This window comes from Borostomias antarcticus (assembly GCF_949987555.1).
Source record: "Borostomias antarcticus genome assembly, chromosome: 7".
NCBI lineage: Eukaryota > Metazoa > Chordata > Actinopteri > Stomiiformes > Stomiidae > Borostomias > Borostomias antarcticus.
This window is the reverse complement of record NC_140240.1, coordinates 8,621,566-8,636,973: the sequence shown is the minus strand read 5'-3', so window position 1 is coordinate 8,636,973 and position 15,408 is coordinate 8,621,566. Positions and strand designations below refer to the sequence as shown.

The window sequence follows — 15,408 nt, the reverse complement described above, 5'->3', positions numbered from 1 at the left end:
AACACCATGTTCGAACACAAGGATGCCCACAAGTACACCTGGCATCAGAACACCTTAGGCCGAAGATCGATGATCGATTTCGTTATCGTATCATCTGATCTGAGGCCATGTGTTTTGGACACTCGGGTAAAGAGAGGGGCAGAGCTGTCCACCGATCACCATCTGGTGGTGAGCTGGTTTCGATGGCGGGGGAAGCTTCTGGACAGACCTGGAAAACCCAAGCGTGTAGTGAGGGTGAACTGGGAACGTCTGGAGGAAGAGCCTGTCCGGAGAGATTTCAATTGCCACCTCCGGCGGAGCTTCTCAGGCATCCCTGTGGAGTTGGACATCGAGCATGAGTGGTCGGTATTCAAAGCCTCCATTGCTGAAGCTGCGGCTGGGAGCTGTGGCCTGAGGGCCATAGGTACCTCAAGGGGCGGTAACCCTCAGACACCGTGGTGGACAGCGGTGGTCAGGGAAGCCGTCCGACTGAAGAAGGAGGCCTTCCGGGATATGTTAGCCCGGGAGAACCCAGGAGCAGTTGCAGGGTATCGACTGGTCCGGAGGGCTGCGGCTTTGGCCGTGACCAAGGCAAAGCAGCGGGTGTGGGAGGAGTTCGGAGAAACCATGGAGAAGGACTTTCGGTTGACACCAAAGTGTTTCCGGAAGACCATCAGACACCTCAGGAAGGCAAAGCGGCAGACCATCCAAGCTGTATACAGCAAGGAGGGGACACTGCTGACCTCAACTGAGGAGGTTGTTGAGCATTGGAAGGAGCGCTTTGAGGAACTCCTGAACCCGACTAATCCACCCTCTACGAGTCAAACAACTCCACAGTGGCAAAGCCCCAGGGACTGATGAGATCTGTCCAGAAATGCTGAAGGCGCTGGGTGTTGAGGGGCTGTCTTGGTTGACACGCCTCTTTAACATTGCGTGGAAGTCTGGGTCAGTGCCAAAGGAGTGGCAGACTGGGGTGGTGGTCCCAATATTCAAAAAAGGGGACCAGAGGGTGTGTGCCAATTATAGAGGCATCACATTACTCAGCCTCCCAGGGAAAGTGTACTCCAAGGTGCTGGAAAGGAGGGTCTGGCCGATAGTCAAACCTCAGATCGAAGAGGAACCACCGACCAGCTCTTCACTCTCGCGGGGATCTTGGAGGGGGCTTGGGAGTTTGCTCAACCTGTCTACAGGTGTTTTGTGGACTTGGAGAAGGCTTACGACCGGGTCCCTCGAGAGGTCTTGTGGAGGGTTATGCGGAAGTATGCGGTGAGGGGGTCCCTACTTAGGGCCATCCAATCCCTGTACACCCAGAGCGAGAGCTGTGTCCGGGTCCTCTGCAGTAAGTCGTCTTCCTTTCCGGTGGGGGTTGGCCTCCGCCAGGGCTATGCTTTGTCACCAATCCTGTTTGTGATTTTCATGGACAGGATATCATGGTGTAGCCGTGGGGAGGTGGGTTTGCAGTTCGGTGAGCTGGGGACCGCGTCGCTGCTATTTGCAGATGATGTGGTCCTGATGGCATCATCTGCCTGCGACCTCCAGCACTCTCTGGATAGGTTCGCAACTGAGTGTGAAGCGGCTGGGATGAGAATCAGCACTTCTAAATCTGAGGCCATGGTTCTCAGCAGGAAATCGGTGGCCTGTCCGCTCCGAATAGGAAATGAGTCCTTACCCCAAGTGAAGGAGTTCAAGTATCTGGGGGTCTTGTTCCCGAGTGAGGGAACCATGGAGAGGGAGTTTGACCGGAGAATCGGAGCAGCTGGTGCAGTTCTGCAGTCGCTTTACCGCACTGTTGTGACGAAAAGAGAGCTGAGCTAAAAGGCAAAGCTCTCGATCTACCGGTCTATCTTTGTCCCCACCCTCACCTATGGTCATGAAGGATGGGTCATGACTGAAAGAATCACGGATACAAGTGGCCAAAATGAGTTTTCTCCGGAGGGTGGCTGGGGTCTCCCTGAGAGATCAGGTGAGAAGTTCAGTCATCCGGGAGAGACTCGGAGTAGAGCCGCTGCTCCTTTGCGTCGAAAGGAGCCAGTTGAGGTGGTTCGCGCATCTAGTGAGGATGCCTCCTGGGCGCCTCCCTAGGGAGGTGTTCCAGGCGTGTCCGGCTGGGAGGAGGCCGCGGGGTAGACCCAGGACTAGGTGGCAGGACTACATCTCTGCACTGGCCTGTGAGTGGCTAAAGATTCCCCAGGCAAAGCAGTTGATGCTGCTAGGGAAAGGGATGTCTGGGGCCCCCTGCTGGAGCTGCTGCCTCCACGACCTGACCCCGGTTAAGCGGATGAAGATGGATGGATGGATGGATAGTTCTGGTTCTTGATTCTGATTGTCTGGAAGCCGTGTTAAAATACTTTGTAACACACACCTGGGACTGCATATCATTCCATTTTCAGTATTAATGCGCCTCCCATTTGATCCAATGCATTGTAGTTGTTGTTGTTGCTTTGCAACTCTTTTGTTAGGGGAATTATTTTGCTCGGCAGAATTGAGGGAATGATGCTTCGTTTTGAATAAATGTTAATATTTTACATTTCTGTGTATTTATTTTACACTAATAGCTGTAGTAACCGTTGTATAAAAGCAATAAACCACTCGAGGCCGTGTGTTATAGTGATTTTATAACAGCTAGGGGGCGTTGTTAGGCACGACGCGAAGCGGAGTTTAACATGAGTTGAAATCTAGATTTTGGAAAGATTTTTCAAGGTGCCCACCCACATCCATTGTATGACCAAAGTGGTGGTAGAGCAATTATCAGACTTTCTCAAAAGTGCTAGTTTTGTCAGCGTTTTGAACTGAACCATTGTATATGATCATAAGTAACCTTAAAACAGGGCTAAACATGCAGTTATCCTGACATGTACTGTAGCACCCTGGTGTCCATGGGGCAAGGGTTTGTACCTATATCTGCTGTTATGAGCTGCAGGATCATATTCCATCTCCTGTCATCACCTTTGCAGGAGATCATAAAGCAGTACTGATCTGTTTAATATGGCTCAGAGAGAACCAGCGTGAATAGAATGCTGTATTTCTCATAAGTGCTGAAGCACTGGAGCTCACATGATCTTATTGCATTAATCGATGGTTTGTCATGTTCCTCATGAAATTGTGTGTGTGTGCATGTGTGTGTGTGTTGGGGGGGGGGGTGCACACAGTGTGTGTGTATGGGTGTGTTTACTGTGTGTGTATGTGTGTGTGTGTGTGGTTGTGTGTGTGTGTGTGTGTGTGCGCGTGTGTGTGTGCGCGTGTGTGTGTGCGCATGAGCGTGTGTTAAGACACCGTAATGCTTTCTGAGAGCACTTACAAAACCCTGCAGAGGGGCAACAAAGTCCTGAGCATCTTTTGTTCCCTAGGTCTTTTAGGGTCCCCCAGCTGTATACAAAGCAGGTTGACTGTGGCAGATGGCCCCTGGTCACTGACAGCAGGTGGGAGCCCATGACCTACCAGTGAACTTTGACCCACGTGACAGTGACTGACTCAGAGGTTACGCTGATGTGGCCAATCAGAGCGGTACATGTATGTTGTCAAGCATCACAAATGCATCAAACAAATGGCATTAAATAAGCCATGCCATAAATTCTCTCTCTCTCTCTCTTTCTCTCTCTCTCCTTCTCTCTCTTTGTCTCTCTCTTCGAGTTCACATACTATACAATGACCTCCAATGTGGAGGAGTTCATGGGCAAGTGGGGGGTGGGGAATGTTTTATTCACAGTAGAAGACAATCTACTTCTGTTATTTTAAAGTGTTTTGTAGGTATGTGGTTTATATGTATATGTGTGTGCTGTTGTTGAATATGTGCAGCTGGTTTAAATTTTTCATTAAAGGCCCTACGAGGAGTTTCGGGAAGCAGAAGTGTTTTCCGCCCAAAAAGACCACATTTCCCATGAGTCTCAGTTACCTGAGCCGGGTGTTTTGAAGACGGAACAATGGTCACCGACGAGATAATTACATAGGTCTTACTAGTAACGTTACTTTTGACAATATATAACGGTCATATTTAAATTATTCTTCATCTTGTCGGCGGCGTAGTACTACTACTGTAGTAAATCGTTTCGTCATTCCAAGGAAGTTCTGAACGACCCAACCACAAAATAATAATCTAAAAATAAACTACATACAAGAAATGAAATTTGTTGAAAATGGACACATAAACAAGTGTGGGTAATGTAGATTCACATTCATTTAAATGAGACTGTTTCGTAACCAAAAATAAACTCCTCGGGGTCCCTTTAATTTTATTTATTTGGCGGAATGGCCTGATCCTTGAAGGTCCTACTGATTGAGCCAATAAAGGGAGTGCTAAAGGTCAAAGGTCTCTCTCTTTCTTTCTCTCCCACTCTCTCTCTCTTTATCTCTCTCCCACTCTTTCTCTCCCTCTCTCTTTTTCTTTCTTTTTCTGTCTCTCTGCCACTCTCTTTCTGTCTCTCTCTCTCCCTCTCTCTCTCTCTCCCTATCTCTCGCCCTATCTCTCTCTATCGCTCTTGCTCTCTCTCTCTCTTTCTCTCTCTATCTATTCCTCTTTCTCTCTCTATCTCTCTCTCTCTCTCTCTCTCTCTCTCTCTCTCTCTCTCTGTGACCATAAACCGGTTTTGTTGATATTTTGTTGAGGGTGATGCTTGCTGATCCTAACAGATCAAATATTGATGCTGTGTGTGTGTGTGTGTGTGTGTATGTGATGCATAATTTTATCTTAATGCTAATGATTTCATATTTCTTCTTCCAGCTCTTTGGATACATTCCTCTTTGCTGCATATTTCTGTGTGAGAGTAAGAGAGAGAGTAAGAGAGAGAGAGAGTAAGAGAGAGAGAGGGAGAGAGAGATGATGAGATGGCAGAGATGCAGACTCTGGTGAATTGAGGTCAGCTGTATTGCAGAGGCAGGGTGTCACAGCTTCGATTTCAGAGGACCCAGACACAGAGGGAACTATAGCACTGGATTTGAAACACATTCCTGCATCCCTGCCTCAGAACTCCAGCAGTGTTGGAGCAGGCAGGCGCAGCAGGGACCTGTGTTCTATTCCAGAACCATATTCCCTTCCATGTGTTCTTTTCCAGAACCATATTCCCTTCTGTGTGTTCTCATTCATTCCCCCTTTCGCACATCTGTTAGAATTTATTAGGATTATAAAAGGCAAGATGGAAAACGGTCACTTCAGGTACCTGAACTTGCTTGATGTGTGCTCTGGACCTCGTGGACCTGGTATTATAAGACTGAATTAGAGACCATGGAAATTACACTCAAAAACAAACCAATAATTGTTCATCATTGGACAAGGGTTTAATCATGAAAAAATGAGGTTGAAAAACACAACATAGACATAGAGTCCTGTTTAGGTATAGTATAAATAAAACATATATTAAGACATATAAAAGAAAATTCCAAACAAATATCTTGCTTATCTTACTAATGAAGCTACCTTTAAAGAGCAGTGTGACATTATCAGTAGAAAAGCCGTTGGCAATAGTTCAGTTCTCATAAAACACATTCATATGTACAGCGCATGACACACACGATCAGACATTGCACGGTACTGTACTGTACTGAGCTGTTTGGACTCAGACATGCCGGATAGAAGTGTTGGAGACCAGATGAGTTGGTACACAGTAGAACTATGAAAGTCTGAACGATATAATGTAGCAGTGTCAGGTAGACCGGGGTCAAAAAGTATTTGAAATGGCCACAAATACGTTGCCAGTTGTTACTTGAGCCTGTCTGGAGGGTCATATACGAGCCGCTCTGCACTTTGGGTTTTCTTCAACTGGTCTCAAGACCAGCTCAATCAAGCACCGTGCTGACAGATGGCATGTGAGAAGATTTCAAATCCTATTTAATCCAGGTCTACTTCTAGTCCTGCACTCTGTCTCTCCAGTCCTAGTGGTCATGTATGTGATGTCAGAGGCTGTTTCCCCCTCCTCCTCCTCCTCCTCCTCCTCCTCCTCCTCCTCCTCCTCCTCCTCTTCCTCCTCCTCCTCCTCAAATGGTGATGAAGGCTCCCTGGTCGCTGTTGGCGGACTCCGGCACCACACAGCGACCTCGTCGCCTTGTCACTCGACGCTTCCGGTGGAACTTGGCATAGCAACGGAACCCTGGAACCAACCAGAGAAACAATCAGTTCTGTAAGCTAGGTCAGTTACAGGAGTAGTGACTTGTGGTGGGGTTGTAAGCTCCATTTGTCCTACTCACTAGAGAAAGACTACAGAGCATTTCAAGTGAGGGTTAAGAGTGTATAATATATTAGTTACAGGTTAGTCTGACTCACTGGATGTAGGTTTTGGGGATAAGCCTTGTCATTCGTTTATTACTGCCCAATCAGTGGTGCCGATTCATGTGGTCAGCCAATTCAGACTACTTTAAACAACAACCTACAGTAGCAACCATTCCGCCGAAGATGATTGTGATTGGCATTTTTCCCCCCTATCCCCGAATGGTAAGAGTCCAGACAGACCTTTCTCCAGCGTTGGCACAGCGTAAGCGAAGTGTGGAGATTGTGAGAAGTGTGTGCGAGACTAGTTACAGGCTTATCTGACACCTTGCCCTGAATCACATATCACAGGCATATTCTACCCCTGCCTCCCTTAACTCACCTTCCTCACACATGCAGTCATCGTAGCACTTGTTATTGAGGCCACGGTTGTGAGGTTTGCACTCGTGCTGCCTCAGATCACAGCAGGAGCCTGTGGAAAGACGACGGAGAGGGAGTGAGAGAGAGAGAGAAAGAGAGAGAGAGAGAGAGAGAGAGAGAGAGGGAGAGAGAGAGAGAAAACACGTCACGACATGGCGATCCGCTTTACGAAGCGGCAGTACACTCCTAGTGTACATTACCTCACACAAGCCGCCACAGTGCTAGCAGCTTCTTCAAGAGTGGCCTGAGAATAGTGAGAGGGGTAAGCTGAGGGGTCAGTCAGGGGTCAGACTGAGACCTGACACTAACCTGGGAGGCAGTCCAGGTGGTGGTCACATGGCTCGATGGCGTCGGCGTCCACGGTCGCGTTGCCGCTGCTCAGGTTCTTGCTGCGACGTTTGTCTGCAACCGCACGACAATGACCAGCATGACAGTCAGACTGACGGCGAGATCCTTTCACAGATAACAACAACAACGACGACCAGCACAACAAACTGACCACAAGATCCTTTCACGGATAACAACAACCAGATACAGACTGACTACAGACTGACTACAAGATCCTTTCACAGATAATAATGACCAGCACGACAGACTGACTACGAGATCCTTTCACAGATACCTGTAACAACAATGACCAACACTACAGACTGACTTGACTACGAAATCCTTTCACAGATAACAACAACGAACACTACAGACTGACTATGAGATCCTTTCAGGGATACCGAACATGCTCAGACCAACAGATGGACGGGTGGTGATTAAAAGCACACTTCAGTGTCACACCCTAAAAATGACATCAGGCATGTGTGTTGTTCTGCCATGTGGTGTGAATTGCACATTGAGAGTTTATGGGAGGAGTTCACACATTTTAGGAATGTGTGAAAAACCATGTTATTAAACATGCTAATTAAAATGTGTGCATTTGTTTTCACAACTTTCTCCATCAGAGATTGCCTGATTCAGTGAGTGAGTGAGTGAGTGAGTGAGTGAGTGAGTGACTCACTCATTCACTCACTCACTCACTCACTCACTCACTCACTCACTCACTCACTCACTCACTCACTCACTCACTCACTCACTCGTCACTCACTCACTCACTCAGTGACTGACTGACTGTCTGACTGACTGACTGACTGACTGACTCAGTGAGTGGGTGCATGGGTGGATGAGTCGGTTTGGACCTTTCTTCCTGGAGGAAGGCCAGGAGTCAACAGGCTTCATGTCCTCGTAGTCGGTCCAGTCAAACAGCGTCATGTCCAGGGTGGGCATCACCTCGCTCTGGCCCTTCACACGACCGGACTTCTGCAACACAGAAAATATCCCCAGTCAACACTCAGGTATTACACATCACAGGTACATTCACAGAACCAGCGTGTGTCTTAGGCGGGGTTATTTGTCAGGTATACTGAGTACCTACAGTAGAAGCTCTTGCTACAGCAAGAAATTCTGGGAACAAGCTATGCCTTGGACACCAATGAGAATCCGGTTGGATTTTGAGCCGGATGCTGATTGGCCCATGCGTATAGTGGGCTGTGCGGAGAGGCTGATTTGACCTCTGATTGGTCACTGACTGCAGATTTCCACTTTTCCAGTATTGCTAATGAGTCATAACCTGCTCTAGCGAGCTGTTGGTAGCATACGTATCTGGGATACAAGTGTGATTTACTTGGACTTTCTTCCACGTTAACTTTCACTTAGCAGAGGTTTTTTACTTTTTACACAAATACCTCAATGAGTTTTTCATTTAGTCACAACTATTTCACTCCTGATGAAATAATGTCCAAATGCAAATGGTTTTGAAAAAGGCTAATGATTGTAAAGGCTAATGAATGTACCCCTCTGCCCATGTTTTGTGGCGCTTGACTCCAGACTACTTGCCAGGTGAACCTGGTCACTGAACCACCTCTGCTACTGACTCTAAATTAGCAGAGTATTGTAGTCAACACTCTGTAGTCCTGAGGCCAGATAAAAACATCCATCAAAATCATGGGGATAATCTACACCCATGAATGAAGATTGAGAACAGCACTCCAAGTTGATATTTTTAATGCCATAAAAGCAAAAAGCAAATGTTTCGGGACTTCTTCAGTGCATGGCAAAAAATACAGTGACACACTCTCAGGTGTGCTTAATGAAGGTTCACAATCTGTCTCATGACACAGGTGCAGTAGGCTCTGATAGACTATTGGTCAACACAATGTCAATAAGAAGACAACCAGCCAATCCTATGCTATGAGAAACATGCCTGGAAAAAATTGAAGAAAAAAATTATGGAAAAATCACACCATTGCGGTGAAGTAAACGGCCCACACAAACAAAAGATATTGCAGAGACTTTTTACAGAAAACAAGTAAATACAATTTCTTCATTCATTCCATGTGGAATGAGGGTGCCCAGATGGTGAATCCAATAACACTCTTTTTTAGAGAGAATAAGCTCTCTCGAGCCTCCGCGAGCTGGAGCTTTTATGAATTCCAATCCAATGAACTGTAGGTCACTGACATTGTGTTTCTGACTGTTGAAATGTCTGGCAACTGAAGACTTATCATCATGATTGCGTATAGAACAACGATGCTCAATTATCCTTGTATCCTAAGTTCCCTCTTAGATTTGCCTACATAGTACAAAGGGCATGGGCATTTTACAACGATAAAAGAAGTCTTGCATGTAATCCTGCCCCTCACTGGAATGCTAACCCCAGTCTTGGGATGGGCAAATGTAATACCCCTGATCATAGCATGACAATTGGTAAAACTGTGACATGGATAATTAATGTCTGGGTGGAACTTGGAAAGTGGAGGCGATTTGAGGATCTGTCTGTAAAATGTGTCAGTGTTTATTAACCACCTGATTGATGGACTCAGAGATTGGACTGAATGTGGAGATCATGGCAAGTCCTGGTTATCACTGGGTCTGTCCTTCACTCTAGGTTTAAGTAAATCTGACCGTTGGATTTGGTGCACTCTAGTGAGATGTGTGTTAAGTACTTCCTCATTATAGCCTCTAGTCTTGAAACTGTCACACAGATATTTTGCTTATGATTCAAATGAATCATCAGAATTACAAATGCGTCTAATTCTTATGAGCTGGCTATAGGGCAGACTGCGTTTTAAACCAGGAGAATGGAAACTTTTGTAGTGTAAAAATGTATTACGGTCAGTATCCTTTTTAAATACTTCAGTGTGTAAACCTGTGTCCACTTTCTTGACCAACACATCTAGGAACGAAATATGTTTCAGGTCATAGGATATCGTACATTTAATGGACTCCATTTTGGAATTCATATAAGCTTGAAATTCCATTAACTCAGACTCTGTACCACTCCATGTGTAGTAAATGTCATCAATGTAACGAAAATAGTTCTTCAAAAACGTATTATTAATATGGATTATTATTATACACATAGTCCATTTAAAATTTCCCCAGAAATAAATAAGCAAAATCTGGAGACATAGGACTCCCATCACACATCCTCTCTGTTGTAACCAGTACTGGTCCTGAAACTTAAAATAATTCTTAGTCAAAACCAACTCAGATAAGGATACCAAAAACTCAGTAGATCTGTAGATAATCTACACCCAACCTTCTCATGCATATTGATCCACACTCCTTCCCTCTCCCCGGGACTCACATCAAGACATCAATTACATTAATATCAGCAGGTGCACTGGTGCTTGGCGGTTCATTTACCCATCGGCAGCGATCGAACATTAATTAAGAACACTCTCAACACCCCTGCCGATGTTGAGCCCATGTCCGCACTGGCCACATCATTTCCCACAGCAGGCCAGTACACCTGACAGCTCCTGAATAAATCAATTCATTTCAAACCTTTATTTAGCCAGGGGAAACCCATTGAGATCAGGGTCTCATTCACAATGGCGCCCTGGTTACAACAATCAGTACTATTGTAATACTAGAAGTATTATAGTGGCAATAGCACTATTGTAGTACTAGTTGTATTACAGTATACATACATATTATATACTGTATAATACATAGTACTTTACTACAGTATGGACTGTACTATTCATTCTCATAAAAAACAATACAAAACAATATACAACAATGTATAGAGATAAAACATGTATGATTTAACTAAAACAAACACAAGCATTTAATCTGTATTTACTGTATCTTGCAGCTCATTCCATTCTCTGGGAGCACAGTATCTAAAAGCGTTTTCCTCTACCTCCGTTCTGACTCGAGGGACCTCCAGAACCAGCCAGTCCTGGGACCTTGTCTGGTGATGACTAGAGCGCCATGTGATGAGTGAGGTCAGGGAGCTAGTTTTTGTAAAGATGTGCTCTGTCTCCATAGCTCTCCGGTTGCTCATAAACAGCTGACCATTACATTTACATTACATTACAGTCATTTAGCAGACGCTTTTATCCAAAGCGACTAACAATAATTGCATTTAACGTAGGAAGAGCCAATATACTACTACTTGCCAGAACTCACAAGTGCATCTTCTCTCTAAAACAAGTGACTAAGAGCATAATCTAGTGCTGAAGGCAAAGTGCAAGAATAGCAATCTAAAGTACAGTGCAATATAATATAATACAATAAAATACAATAAGTGCTTAGGCGGGAGGATTGTTGTAGTACTTCTTGAAGAGATGAGTTTTGAGCCTGCGACGAAAGATGGGCAGCGACTCTGCTGTCCTGACATCAGTGGGCAGTTCATTCCACCACTGCGGGGCCAGGACAGAGAAGAGCCGTGACCGTGTCGATCGACCGCAGGGGCCTCGGAGTGACGGGGCAACCAGTCGCCCCGAGGTAGCAGAGCGTAGCGGTCGGAAGGGGGTTTAGGCTTTGACCATGGCCTGGAGGTAGGAGGGGGCTGTTCCTTTCATTGCCCTGTAGATTAGCGCCAGAGTTTTAAACTCTGTCATCACACATCAAACATTCCCTCAAAAGACACATTTGAGAACGAGACAACATAGCTAAACCGTTTTGTCAGCATTATCTCAGCATTATCTTTATAAACATAACCAATTATTATTTATTATTATGATAATAATAATAAATAGGCATACAGTAGCTCTTATTACACAACGGAGCGGGGAGAGCAGAGACAAAGACCAGTCCTCAGCGATTCGTTTATCCCACTAACCAATCAGAGCACGCAAAAAAAAACACAGGACGCCGATTGGCCTGGTTAGAATTCCAACCCTGAAATCACTCTGGACAAGAGCCTTTCCAGACCCTGAACTGCATTTCAAAAATGAAAGTGGGCTGGCGCCAGGCTGTAGAGGCAGACCACACGGGGAGAAACAATACAGTCTTTTTCACAGGGACACTGTTTGATAGGAGATTTGTGTGTATGGAGTGTGTGTGTTTTGTGTGTGTGTGTGTGTGTGTTTACGGTACGTAGTGTGCTTCTGAGTGTGGATCGGGGGGGAGAGGAGGCATGCAGGCTAGAGTATTGTAATGGCAGCAGCATGCTGGGAGAAAGCAAAGAACAGATGGCTGTGAGGAGGAGGGGCAAGCAACACCCCCCCATACCCACACACACACACACACACAAAGACACCAACACCTCTCCCCACACACTGGTGCAACCCCCCTCTCTTTCACACACACACACACACACACACACACACACACACACACACACACACACACACACACACACACAGACGCACGGACGCACACGACTCTACTTCCTAAAACACAAACGGTGCTCCAAGCAGTAAATTCAATAAACATTTGAAGAGATAATAAAAAGGTATACTCTTCGACCCTGAGAAATTCTACCTTTGAGGCCTATGGTGTGTAATGACTCAATTATATATCTATTTTTTTATCATAATATTCCACCAGCCATGGAGACCAGCCTATTCCCAGACACATTCCACGCTCGTCCTCAGCTGAAACCACCATCATGAATTATGCATGAGAAAACATTACCAGGGAGGGTTATGAAAATGTTAAGGTGCGGGTCTCTCCTACACCCTACGGTAACACTGAATGCTGACAGACAGACCCCGCCCCCAACGAGGTACCTGGGGCTTGGTGGCGGCCGGCGGCAGCGTGGCGGGGTGCTCGTTCGTCGCCGTGGAAACCATGAAGGAGGAGCCCCCAGAGCCGTAGGCGACAGCGACGGGAGAGGCGGTGGGCGGGGCCAGGCCGCGAGAGGGGGAGGCGACGGAGAGACGCCGCTCAGAGAGATCGCCCTCGGCCCTCAGGACGGGCTCAGGCTCAGGGAGAAACCCTGGAGGGAGGGGGGGGAGGGAGAGAAGGAGGGAGAGAGGGAGGGAGGAGGGCAGGGAGGGAGGAGAGGGAGGGAGGGAGGGAGGGAGGGAGGGAGGGAGGGAGGGAGGGAGGGAGGGAGGGAGGGAGGGAGGAGGGCAGGGAGGGAGGAGGGGAGGGGGGAGAGGGAGGAGGGCAGGGAGGGAGGGGGAGAGGGACGGAGGGAGGAGGGAGTGAGAGAGAGGGAGGGATAAAGACAGCATGGGGGAGGAGAACAGATGAGCAAACATTATCATAGCTTCCCATCTGAAGGATGCGTGTTCTGGGGATAAGAGGGAAGATCTGGCATTGATCGCGCGTTAGAATCGCTCCTGTGCGCCACTGATACACTGAGCATCCGGCTAGTGACGTCACGACAAAGTGATTTTCGGTTAGGCGTTCTGAAAAGGTTCGTTTGAAAATAGATGCACATAACTGGTTCGGCGCTAACGATATTCTGTAATATGGAAGAAAAGCTGACAAAAAGACGAAGCTAGTTCTGAGATGGGCTGCTCTGCGTCTGAAAGCCTGTCTAATGATTCTATAAATGTTAAATGGACTGCACTTATATAGGGCTTTTATCCAAAGTGCTTCACAGTGAAGGCCTCTCATTCACACATACATTCACACACCAATGACAGCAGCTGCCATGCAGGGTGCTAGTCTGCTCATTGGGAGCAATTTGGGATTCAGTGTCTTGTTCAAGGACACTTCGACATGTGGACACTAGGGAGGAGCCGGGATTCGAACCGCCGACCCTGCGATCATTGGACGACCCGCTCTACCTCCTGAGCCACAGCCGCCCGGTAGGCCTATAAATAAACAGGAGGAAGAGAACTCACCTTTGCCGTGTCTGCCCTTGTCCCGCCGACCGCCGTGCCTCCTGGGCTCAAAGTGGTGCCCGTGCTCGTGCCCGTTCCCCCGCCCCTTGCGCGTCCCCACCCCCCCGAGCGGGTGGTGCTTGTCCCGGCCGTGGGAGGGGCTTCTGAAGCCCTCCCTCTCCCTCCCTCCGGGGCCCATCTCCAGCCTGACGGGGCCCAGCCCCTCCAGACCGGCGCCGTCGTCCTCCGGCCAGCTCAGGGGCCGCAGGGGCCGGTGGGAGAGCAGCGCGGTGGTGGCAGCCTTGGCTCCGCGGCCCCCCGGGGCCCCGTGCCCTCCTCCTCCTCCAGCTCCGCGCTCCCGGCCATAGCCCTGAGGCCCCTGCTGCTGCTGCTGCTGCTGCTCGGGGTACTGCAGGGCGTTCCCGCCGCCCGGCGGCGAGGGCGGCGCCGTCCTCCTCTTGGCGTGGGCGGAGCCAGGCTCAGCGCCGCGGGACACGGCCAGGGCAGCGGCCAGGAAGAGGGCCAGGGGCAGACGCCAGGAGAGAGCCATCGTCTGTAAACACAGCACCACCTGCTGGGGAGAGAGAAACGACGGGTTAGTTCAGCGCAGGGAGCTGAAGTAGTCGGCTATAGGTCATCGCATGATGAGAGGGTGAGAGGACGTGGTCAGAGTCTGGGAGCTGTGACACACACACACACACACACACACACACACACACACAGAGTCGTGCAGAAATGTACAGTCGTAAAGAAATGTGTATACTCATGACGCCCAGGTTCTGGCCTGAAGCCAGACTAACCAAAGGGCATGCCCATGCCATGAAACAAATCGTCATGCAAACACATCTCATCATGACTTTCCAAAGACGAGATCATCAGTTGATTTCTGAGGTGATTTCCCTTCCATTATAGACTCTGTTTTTCTCTCTAGGGTTTTGCCCATGAGGCGGAAAAAAAACTAAATGCCTTAGTTCCACAGACGAATCAGCCCCATGTCATTTCATGTTGATTTTCCTCTACTGCCGTTGACACTATCAGTCAGCGGGCGCTCTCATCTTTCCCCTCCACCATGTCCATAGCGTTTTGCTGCCTCCTCCCCCATACAACCCCCCCCCCTCAACCCCCACCGTGTCAACCTTCAAGAGTCCTAGAAGCAGTCACCGGCAGCCTCTCGACTCTCTGTGCAGAGCCCGGAGAGAGAGACAGGGGAGATGGAGAGAGACTCAGAGCTATGTGGGTTATAGATGCTGGTCTCGTGTGTGGGAGGGGGCGGCGGGGTGGGGGGGTGGGGGGGGGGGCGCCATCTTCACCGTGAGATCCTCCCGACAGCGAGTTCTAACCGCTCGTCTCCAGGAGCCTCTTGGCCTTGCCGGCCTCATCTTACACAAGTCTTATCTCTGGGGTGGAGGGATTGAGCTGTGAGGGAAAAAATGCACTTCCTTTCATACCGCCGTTGTTTTTTGTTGTTAGAGATAACAAAGGCTTCGGGCTATTATTTGCTCCAGAAAGGTCATTGCTTGAGGATCGATGGCCGCCAAATGACCATTAGTGTAAAAATGGATGTAGTTGTTTATTAAATTGAAGAAGGTGCGGCTTGTCTTCCCCTTGGATGGGCCGGGAGAGTCCATCTCCGTGGCAACGTGAAGTGAGTGCTGTGTTCTGGCTGGCGGCGGGGGTGGGGTGGGGGGTGGGGGGGGGCGCTCCTTTGTTTTAAAAGACAGCCGGCCAGTGCTGCCCCTACAGAAAATCAAT

General features: G+C 48.2%; 1 protein-coding gene across 1 annotated transcript; it reads right to left on the bottom strand.

Moving 5' to 3' along the window:
- Nucleotides 1–5,946: 5,946 nt before the first annotated feature.
- draxina (dorsal inhibitory axon guidance protein a) lies at nucleotides 5,947–14,206 on the bottom strand (the record flags this gene model as incomplete). The annotated part of the gene is made up of 6 exons (XM_084441317.1): nucleotides 5,947–6,059; nucleotides 6,558–6,647; nucleotides 6,905–6,997; nucleotides 7,783–7,903; nucleotides 12,610–12,818; nucleotides 13,678–14,206. 6 exons carry the CDS (start codon nucleotides 14,204–14,206, stop codon nucleotides 5,947–5,949), a joined length of 1,155 nt encoding a protein of 384 aa, XP_084297443.1.
- Nucleotides 14,207–15,408: the final 1,202 nt, after the last annotated feature.